The 10430-nt window shown below is 39.5% G+C and overlaps 1 protein-coding gene across 1 annotated transcript; it reads right to left on the bottom strand.

Annotated features, from left to right (window-relative positions):
• Positions 1 to 2480: 2480 nt before the first annotated feature.
• On the bottom strand, positions 2481 to 9996 carry LOC131543678 (mucin-2-like). Its single transcript, XM_058781312.1, has 2 exons — positions 8721 to 9996; positions 2481 to 2627 (listed from the first exon to the last, which is right to left on the bottom strand). Exons 1-2 carry the CDS (start codon positions 9876 to 9878, stop codon positions 2481 to 2483), a joined length of 1305 nt encoding a protein of 434 aa, XP_058637295.1. The 5' UTR covers positions 9879 to 9996.
• Positions 9997 to 10430: the final 434 nt, after the last annotated feature.

Consider the following 10430-nt stretch of genomic DNA (forward strand, 5'->3'; position numbering starts at 1 on the left):
TTCATATGTTGTTGCAGCATCATTACTTGTGCTTGTAGAAGCTGATGGAAAAACGTTTGTTGTTTGTACTGTAGATGAAGTTGTTGGGAATAGCATGGTGCTTTCTTGAGTTGTTGTTATTGGTATTTCAGACGTTGTTGTTGCAGCATCATTGCTTGTGCTTGTAGAAGTTGATGGCAAAACGTTTGTTATTTGAACTGTAGATGATGTTGTTGGCAAAAGCGTAATGCTTTGTTGAGTTGTTGATATTGGCATTTCAGATGTTGCAGCCTCATTGCTTGTGCTTGTAGAAGTTGATGGCAAAACAGTTGTTGTTTCAGCAGTAGATGATGTTGGAAAATGCATGGTGCTTTGTTGAGTAGTTGTTTTGGCGTTTCAGATGTTGTTGCAGCATCATTGCTTGTGCTTGTAGAAGTTGATGGCAAAACAGTTGTTGTTTGAACTGTAGATGATGTTGGCAAATAAGTGGTGCTTTGTTGAGTTGTTGTTATTGGCATTTCAGATGTTGTTGCAGCATCATTGTTTGTGTTTGTAGAAGTTGATGGCAAAACAGTTGTTGTTTCAGAACAGTAGATGATGTTGTTGGCAAATGCGTGGTGCTTTTGAGTTGTTGTTTTGGCATTTCAGATGTTGTTGCAGCATCATTGCTTGTGCTTGTGGAAGTTGATGGCAAAACGGATGTTGTTTGAACTGTAGATGATGCTGCTGACAAATAAGTGGTGCTTTTTGAGTTGTTGTCAGTGGAATTTCAGATGTTGTTGCAGCATCATTGTTTGTGTTTGTAGAAGTTGATGGCAAAACAGTTGTTGTTTCAGAAGTAGATGATGTTGGCAAATGTGTGGTGCTTTGAGTTGTTGTTTTGGCATTTCAGATGTTGTTGCAGCATCATTGTTTGTGCTTGTAGAAGTTGATGGCAAAACGGTTGTTGTTTGAACTGTAGATGATGTTGCTGGCAAAAGCGTGGTGCTTTGTTGAGTTGTTGTTATTGGCATTTCAGATGTTGTTGCAGCATCATTGTTTGTGTTTGTAGAAGTTGATGGCAAAACAGTTGTTGTTTGAACTGTAGATGATGTTGTTGGCAAATGCGTGGTGCTTTGAGTTGTTGTCAGTGGCATTTCAGATGTTGTTGCAGCATCATTGTTTGTGCTTGTAGAAGTTGATGGCAAAACGGTTGTTGTTTGAACTGTAGATGATGTTGGCAAAAGCGTGGTGCTTTTTGAGTTGTTATTGGCATTTCAGATGTTGTTGCAGCATCATTGCTTGTGCTTGTAGAAGTTGATGGCAAAACAGTTGTTGTTTCAACAGTAGATGATGTTGGCAAATGCGTGGTGCTTTGCTGAGTTGTTGTCCGTGGCATTTCAGATGTTGTTGCAGCATCATTGCTTGTGCTTGTAGAAGTTGATGGCAAAACAGTTGTTGTTTGAACTGTAGATGATGTTGTTGGCAAAAGCGTGGTGCTTTGTTGAGTTGTTGTTATTGGCATTTCAGATGTTGTTGCAGCATCATTGTTTGTGCTTGTAGAAGTTGATGGCAAAATGGTTGTTGTTTGAACAACAGATGATGTTGTTGGCAAAAGCATAGTGCTTTTCAGAGTTGTTGTCAGTGGCATTTCAGATGTTGTTGCAGCATCATTGCTTGTGCTTGTAGTTGATGGCAAAATGGTTGTTGTTTGAACTGCAGGTGACGCTGTTGGCAAATGACTGGTGCTTTGAGTTGTTATTGGCATTTCAGATGTTGTTGCAGCATCATTGTTTGTGTTTGTAGAAGTTGATGGCAAAATGGTTGTTGTTCGAACAGTAGATGATGTTGGCAAATGTGTGGTGCTTTTTTGAACTGTTTTTGGTATTTCAGCTTTTGTTGCAGCATCACTGCTTGTGCTTGTAGAAGTTGATGGCAAAACAGTTGTGGTTTGAACTGTAGATGATGCTGTTGACAAATATGTGCTGCTTTGAGTTGTTGACAGTGGCAATTCATGTGTTGTTCCAGCATCATTGTTTGTGTTCATAGAAGTTGATGGCAAAACAGTTGTTGTTTCAGCAGTAGATGATGTTGGCAAAAGCGTAATACTTTGTTGAGTTGTTGTTATTGACATTTCAGATGTTGTTGCAGCATCATTGTTTGTGTTCATAGAAGTTGATGGCAAAACAGTTGTTGTTTCAGCAGTAGATGATGTTGGCAAAAGCGTAATACTTTGTTGAGTTGTTGTTATTGACATTTCAGATGTTGTTGCAGCATCATTGCTTGTGCTTGTAGAAGTTGATGGCAAAACAGTTGTTGTTTCAGCAGTAGATGATGTTGGAAAATGCGTGGTGCTTTGTTGAGTAGTTGTTTTTGGCGTTTCAGCTGTTGTTGCAGCATCACTGCTTGTACTTGTAGAAGTTGATGGCAAAACGGTTGTGCTTTGAACCATAGATGCTGTTGTTGGTAAATGCGTGTTGATTTGAGTTGTCATTGGCATTTTAGCTGTTGTTGATGTAGCATCATTGCTTGTACTTGTAGGAGTTGATGGCAAAATGGTTCTTGCTTGAACTGTAGATGATGCTTTTGGCAAATGACTGATGCTTTGGGTTGATGGCAAAACAGTTTTTGTCTGAACAGTAGATGATGTTGTTGGTATATGCGTGGTGCTTTGAGTTGTTAATGGCATTTCAGATGTTGTCGCAGCATCATTGCTTGTGATTGTAGAAGTTAATGGGAAAACAGTTGTCAGTTCAACAGTAGATGATGTTGGCAAATGTGTGGTGCTTTTTTGAACTGTTATTGGCATTTCAGATGTTGTCGCAGCATCACTGCTTGTGCTTGTGGAAGTTGATGGCAAAACAGTTGTTGTTTCAGCAGTAGACGGTGTAGGCAAATGCGTGGTGCTTTGCTGAGTTGTTATTGGCATTTTAGATGTTGTTGCAGCATCATTGCTTGTGCTTGTAGAAGTTAATGCTAAAACAGTTGTTGTTTCAGCAGTAGATGATGTTGGAAAATGCATGGTGCTTTGTAGAGTAGTTGTTTTTGGCGTTTCAGCTGTTGTTGCAGCATCACTGCTGGTACTTGTAGGAGTTGATGGCAAAACGGTTGTTATTTGAAATGCAGATGATGTTGTTGGAAAATGTGTAGTGGTTGTTATTGGCATTTGAAATGTTGTTGCAGCATCATTGCTTGCAGGAGTTGCAGCATAATTGTTTGTGTCTGTAGAAGCTGATGGCAAAACAGTTGTTGCTTCAGCAGTAGATGATGTTGGCAAATGCATGATGCTTTGTTGAGCTGTTGTTTTTGGTATTTCAGATGTTGTTGCAGCATCATTGCTTGTGCCTGTAGAAGCAGATGGCAAAATGGTTGTTGTTTGAACTGTAGACGATGTTGGCAAATGTGTGGTGCTTTGTTGAGTTGCTGTTCGTGGCATTTCAGATGTTGTTGAAGCATCATTGTTTGTGCCTGTTGAAGCTGATGGCAAAACAGTTGTTTGAAATGTAGATGATGTTGCTGGCAAAAGCGTAGTGCTTTGTTGAGTTGTTGTAATTAGCATATCAGATGTTGCAGCATCACTGCTTGTGCTTGTAGAAGGTGATGGCAAAACAGTTGTTGTTTCAGCTGTAGATGATGTTGACAAATCCGTGGTGCTTTGCTGAGTTCTTATTGGCATTTCAGATGTAGTTGCAGCATTATTGCTTGTCCTTGAAGAAGTCGATGGTAAAACAGTTTTTGTCTGAACAGTAGATGATGTTGTTGGTATATGCGTGGTGCTTTGAATTGTTAATGGCATTTCAGATGTTGCTGCTGCATCATTGCTTGTGCTTGTAGAAGTTGATGGCAAAACGTTTGTTGGCTGAATAGTAGGTGCTGTTGTTGGCAAAAGCCTAATGCTTTGTTGAGTTGTTGTTCTTGGCATTTCAGATGTTGTCGCAGCATAATTTCTTGTGCTTGTAGAAGTTAATGGGAAAATAGTTGTCAGTTCAACAGTAGATGATGTTGGCAAATGTGTGGTGCTTTTTTGAACTGTTATTGGCATTTCAGATGTTGTCGCAGCATCACTGCTTGTGCTTGTGGAAGTTGATGGCAAAACAGTTGTTGTTTCAGCAGTAGACGGTGTAGGCAAATGCGTGGTGCTTTGCTGAGTTGTTATTGGCATTTTAGATGTTGTTGCAGCATCATTGCTTGTGCCTGTAGAAGCAGATGGCAAAACAGTTGTTGTTTCAGCAGTAGACGATGTTGGCAAATGCGTGGTGCTTTGCTGAGTTGTTGTTCGTGGCATTTCAGATGTTGTTGTAGCATAATTGTTTGTGACTGTAGAAGCTGATGGCAAAACAGTTGTTCTTTGAAATGTAGATGATGTTGCTGGCAAAAGCGTAGTGCTTTGTTGAGTTGTTGTTATTAGCATTTCAGATGTTGTTGCAGCATCTTTTCTTGCAGAAGTTAACGGCAAAATGGTTGTTGTTTGAACAACAGATGATGTTGTTGGCAAAAGCATAGTCCTTTTCAGAGTTGTTGTCAGTGGCATTTCAGATGTTGCAGCATTATTGCTTGTGCTTGTAGAAGTTGATGGCAAAATGGTTGTTGTTTGAACTGCAGGTGACGCTGTTGGCAAATGACTGGTGCTTTGGGTTGCTGTTATTGGCATTTCAGATGTTGTTGCAGCATTATTGTTTGCAGCAGTTGACCGCAAAATGGTTGTTGATCGAACGGTAGATGATGTTGGCAAATGTGTGGTGCTTTTTTGAACTGTTTTTGTTATTTCAGATGTAGTTGCAGCATGATTGCTTGTGATTGTAGAAGCTGATGGAAAAACGGTTGTTGTTTGAACTGTAGCTGATGCTGTTGACAAATAAGTGGTGCATTGAGTTGTTGTCAGTGGCATTTCATATGTTGTTGCAGCATTATTGTTTGTGCTTGTAGAAGTTAATGGGAAAACAGTTGCCATTTCAACAGTAGATGATGTTGGCAAATGTGTGGTGCTTTCTTTAACTGTTTTTGGCATTTCAGATGTAGTTGCAGCATCATTGCTTGTGCTTGTAGAAGTTGATGGCAAAACAGTTGTTTTTTGAACCGTAGATGATGTTCTTGGCATATGTGTGGTACTTTGAGTTGTTAATGGCATTTCAGATGTTGTTGTATCATCATTGATTGTGCTTGTAGAAGTTGATGGCAAAACATTTGTTGGCTGAATTGTAGGTGCTGTTGTTGGCAAAAACGTAATGCTTTGTTGAGTTGTTGTTCTTGGCATTTCAGATGTTGTCGCAGCATAATTTCTTGTGCTTGTAGAAGTTAATGGGAAAACAGTTGTCAGTTCAACAGTAGATGATGTTGGCAAATGTGTGGTGCTTTTTTGAACTGTTATTGGCATTTCAGATGTTGTCGCAGCATCACTGCTTGTGCTTGTGGAAGTTGATGGCAAAACAGTTGTTGTTTCAGCAGTAGACGGTGTAGGCAAATGCGTGGTGCTTTGCTGAGTTGTTATTGGCATTTTAGATGTTGTTGCAGCATCATTGCTTGTGCCTGTAGAAGCAGATGGCAAAACAGTTGTTGTTTCAGCAGTAGACGATGTTGGCAAATGCGTGGTGCTTTGCTGAGTTGTTGTTCGTGGCATTTCAGATGTTGTTGTAGCATAATTGTTTGTGACTGTAGAAGCTGATGGCAAAACAGTTGTTCTTTGAAATGTAGATGATGTTGCTGGCAAAAGCGTAGTGCTTTGTTGAGTTGTTGTTATTAGCATTTCAGATGTTGTTGCAGCATCATTGCTTGTGCTTGTAGAAGTTAATGGCAAAACAGTTGTTGTTTGAACAACAGATGATGTTGTTGGCAAAAGCATAGTCCTTTTCAGAGTTGTTGTCAGTGGCATTTCAGATGTTGCAGCATTATTGCTTGTGCTTGTAGAAGTTGATGGCAAAATGGTTGTTGTTTGAACTGCAGGTGACGCTGTTGGCAAATGACTGGTGCTTTGGGTTGCTGTTATTGGCATTTCAGATGTTGTTGCAGCATTATTGTTTGCAGCAGTTGACCGCAAAATGGTTGTTGATCGAACGGTAGATGATGTTGGCAAATGTATGGTGCTTTTTTGAACTGTTTTTGTTATTTCAGATGTAGTTGCAGCATGATTGCTTGTGATTGTAGAAGCTGATGGCAAAACAGTTGTTTTTTGAACTGTAGATGATGTTGTTGGCAAATCCGTGTTGCTTTGAGTTGTTACTGGCATTTCAGCTGTTGTTGAAGCATCATTGCTTGTGCTTGTAGAAGTTGATGGCAAAATGGTTGTTGTTTGAACTGTAGATGACACTGCTGGCAAAAGCGTAATGCTTTGTTGAGTTGTTGTTATTGACATTTCAGATGTTGTCGCAGCATCATTGCTTGTGCTTGTAGAAGTTAATGGGAAAACAGTTGACAGTTCAAGAGTAGATGATGCTGGCAAATGTGTGGTGCTTTTTTGAACTGTTATTGGCATTTCGGATGTTGTCGCAGCATCACTGCTTGTGCTTGTGGAATTTGATGGCAAAACGGTTGTTGTTTGAACTGTAGATGATGCTGTTGACAAATAAGTGGTTTTTTGAGTTGTTGTCAGTGGAATTTCAGATGTTGTTGCAGCATCATTGTTTGTGTTTGTAGAAGTTGATAGCAAAACAGTCATTGTTTCAGCAGTAGACGGTGTTAGCAAATGCGTGGTGCTTTGCTGAGTTGTTATTGGCATTTTAGATGTTGTTGCAGCATCATTGCTTGTGCTTGTAGAAGTTAATGCTAAAACAGTTGTCGTTTCAACAGTAGATGATGTTGGCAAATGTGTGGTGCTTTGTTGAGTTTTTCTAATTGGCATTTCAGCTGTTGTTGCAGCATCACGGCTTGTGCTTGTAGAAGTTGATGGCAAAACGGTTGTTTGAAATGCAGATGATGTTGTTGGAAAATGTGTAGTGCTTTGAGTGGTTGTTATTGGAATTTGAAATGTTGTTGCAGCATCATTGCTTGCAGAAGTTGCAGCATAATTGTTTGTGTCTGTAGAAGCTGATGGCAAAACAGTTGTTGCTTCAGCAGTAGATGATGTTGGCAAATGGATGATGCTTTGTTGAGCTGTTGTTTTTGGTATTTCAGATGTTGTTGCAGCATCATTGCTTGTGCCTGTAGAAGCAGATGGCAAAATGGTTGTTGTTTGAACTGTAGACGATGTTGGCAAATGTGTGGTGCTTTGTTGAGTTGTTGTAATTAGCATTTCAGATGTTGTTGCAGCATCATTGCTTGTGCCTGTTGAAGCTGATGGCAAAACAGTTGTTTGAAATGTAGATGATGTTGCTGGCAAATGCGTGGTGCTTTTCTGAGTTGTTATTGGCATTTTAGATGTTGTTGCAGCATCATTGCTTGTGCTTGTGAAGTTGATGGCAAAACAGTTGTCATGTCAACAGTAGATGATGTTGGCAAATGTGTGGTGCTTTTTGAACTGTTATTGGCATTTCAGATGTTGTCGCAGCATTACTGCTTGTGCTTGTGGAAGTTGATAGCAAAACGGTTGTTGTTTGACCTGTAGATGATGCAGTTGACAAATAAGTGGTGTTTTGAGTTGTTGTCAGTGGAATTTCAGACGTTATTGCAGCATCGTTTGTGTTTGTGGAAGGTGATGGCAAAACAGTTGTTGTTTCAGCTGTAGATGATGTTGGCAAATGCGTGGTGCTTCGCTGAGTTGTTATTGGCATTTTAGATGTTGTTGCAGCATCATTGCTTGTGCTTGTAGAAGTTAATGCTAAAACAGTTGTCGTTTCAACAGTAGATGATGTTGGCAAATGTCTGGTGCTTTGTTGAGTTTTTGTTATTAGCATTTCAGATGTTGTTGCAGCATGATTGTTTGTTCTTGTAGAAGTTGATGGCAAAACGGTTGTTTGAAATGTAGATGATGTTGCTGGCAAATGCGTGGTGCTTTTCTGAGTTGTTATTGGCATTTTAGATGTTGTTGCAGCATCATTGCTTGTGCTTGTAGAAGTTAATGGGAAAACAGTTGTCATGTCAACAGTAGATGATGTTGGCAAATGTGTGGTGCTTTTTTTAACTGTCATTGGCATTTCAGATGTTGTCGCAGCATTACTGCTTGTGCTTGTGGAAGTTGATAGCAAAACGGTTGTTGTTTGACCTGTAGATGATGCAGTTGACAAATAAGTGGTGTTTTGAGTTGTTGTCAGTGGAATTTCAGACGTTATTGCAGTATCGTTTGTGTTTGTGGAAGGTGATGGCAAAACAGTTGTTGTTTCAGCTGTAGATGATGTTGGCAAATGCGTGGTGCTTCGCTGAGTTGTTATTGGCATTTTAGATGTTGTTGCAGCATCATTGCTTGTGCTTGTAGAAGTTAATGCTAAAACAGTTGTCGTTTCAACAGTAGATGATGTTGGCAAATGTCTGGTGCTTTGTTGAGTTTTTGTTATTAGGATTTCAGATGTTGTTGCAGCATGATTGTTTGTTCTTGTAGAAGTTGATGGCAAAACGGTTGTTGTTTCCAAAGTAGATGTTGTTGGAAAATGTGTAGTGCTTTGAGTGGGTGTTATTGGCATTTGAAATGTTGTTGCAGCATCATTGCTTGCAGAAGTTGCAGCATCATTGTTTGTGCTTGTAGAAGCTGATGGCAAAACAGTTGTTGTCTGAACAGTAGATGATGTTGCTGGCAAAAGCGTAGTGCTTTGTTGAATTTTTGTTATTAGCATTTCAGATGTTGTTGTAGCATCTTTTCTTGTAGAAGTTAACGACAAAATGGTTGTTGATCGAACAGCAGATGATGTTATTGGCAAAAGCATAGTGCTTTTCAGAGTTGTTGTCAGTGGCATTTCAGATGTTGTTGCAGCATTATTGTTGGCAGCAGTTGACGGCAAAATGGTTGTTGTTCGAACAGTAGATGATGTTGTTGGCAAAAGCGCAGTGCCTTTCAGAGGTGATGTCTGTGGCATTTCAGATGTTGTTGCAGCATCATTACTTGTGCTTGTAGAAGCTGATGGAAAAACGGTTGTTGTTTGAACTGTAGCTGATGCTGTTGACAAATAAGTGGTGCATTGAGTTGTTGTCAGTGGCATTTCATATGTTGTTGCAGCATTATTGTTTGTGCTTGTAGAAGTTAATGGGAAAACAGTTGCCATTTCAACAGTAGATGATGTTGGCAAATGTGTGGTGCTTTCTTTAACTGTTTTTGGCATTTCAGATGTAGTTGCAGCATCATTGCTTGTGCTTGTAGAAGTTGATGGCAAAACAGTTGTTTTTTGAACCGTAGATGATGTTCTTGGCATATGTGTGGTACTTTGAGTTGTTAATGGCATTTCAGATGTTGTTGTATCATCATTGATTGTGCTTGTAGAAGTTGATGGCAAAACGTTTGTTGGCTGAATTGTAGGTGCTGTTGTTGGCAAAAACGTAATGCTTTGTTGAGTTGTTGTTATTGGCATTTCAGATGTAGTTGCAGCATCATTGCTTGTGCTTGTGGAAGTTGATGGCAAAACGGTTGTTGTTTGAACTGTAGATGATGCTGTTGACAAATAAGTGGTGCTTTGAGTGGTTGTTATTGGCATTTCAGATGTTGCAGTATCATTGCTTGTGCTTGTAGAAACTGATGAAAAAAGGGTTGTTGTTTGAACTGTAGATGAAGTTGTTGGGAATAGCATAGTGCTTTGTTGAGTTGTTGTTATTGGTATTTCAGATGTTGTTGTTGCCGCATCATTGCTTGTGCTTGAAGAAGTTAATGGCAAAACAGTTGTTGTCTGAACAGTAGATGTTGTTGTTGGCATATGCGTGGTGCTTTGAGTTGTTAATGGCATTTCAGATTTTGTTGCAGCATCATTGCTTGTGCTTGTAGAAACTGATGGAAAAACGGTTGTTGATTGAACTGTAGATGATGCTGTTGACAAATAAGTGGTGCTTTGAATGGTTGTTATTGGCATTTCAGATGTTTTTGCTGCGTCATTGCTTACAGAAGTTAACGGCAAAATGGTTGTTGTTTGAACAGTAGATGATGTTGTTGACAAAAGTGCAGTGCTTTTCAGAGTTGTTATCTGTGGTATTTCAGATGTTGTTGCAGCATCATTGCTTGTACGTTTAGAAGTTGATGGCAAAACAGTTGTTGTTTGAAATATAGATGATGTAGTTGGCAAAAGCGTAATGTATTGTTTAGTTATTGTTATTGGTATTTCAGATGTTGTTGCAGCATCATTGCTTGTGCTTGTATAAGTTGATGGCGAAACAGTTGTTTCAGCAGTAGATGATGTTGGCAAATGTGTGGTGCTTTGTTGAGTTGTTGTTATTGGCATTTCAGATGTTGTTGCAGCATGATTGCTTGTGCTTGTAGAAGTTAATGGGAAAACAGTTGTCATTTCAACAGTAGATGATGTTGTCAAATGTGTGGTGCTTTTTTGAACTGTTTTTGGCTTTTCAGATGTAGTTGCAGCATCATTGCTTGTGATTATAGAAGTTGATGGCAAAACAGTTGTTGTCTG

This window comes from Onychostoma macrolepis, chromosome 01 (genome assembly GCF_012432095.1).
Source record: "Onychostoma macrolepis isolate SWU-2019 chromosome 01, ASM1243209v1, whole genome shotgun sequence".
Taxonomy (NCBI): domain Eukaryota; kingdom Metazoa; phylum Chordata; class Actinopteri; order Cypriniformes; family Cyprinidae; genus Onychostoma; species Onychostoma macrolepis.

Excerpts from the sequence above, each read along its gene's own strand:
- LOC131543678 (XM_058781312.1), bottom strand. The coding sequence starts at position 9,878 with ATGCCAATAACAACCATTCAAAGCACCACTTATTTGTCAACAGCATCA. Across the intron at positions 2,628-8,720 it reads TGCCAATAACATCATCTGCT|CACCACGCATATACCAACAA; the intron begins GTTCGATCAACA and ends AACAACTCAAAG.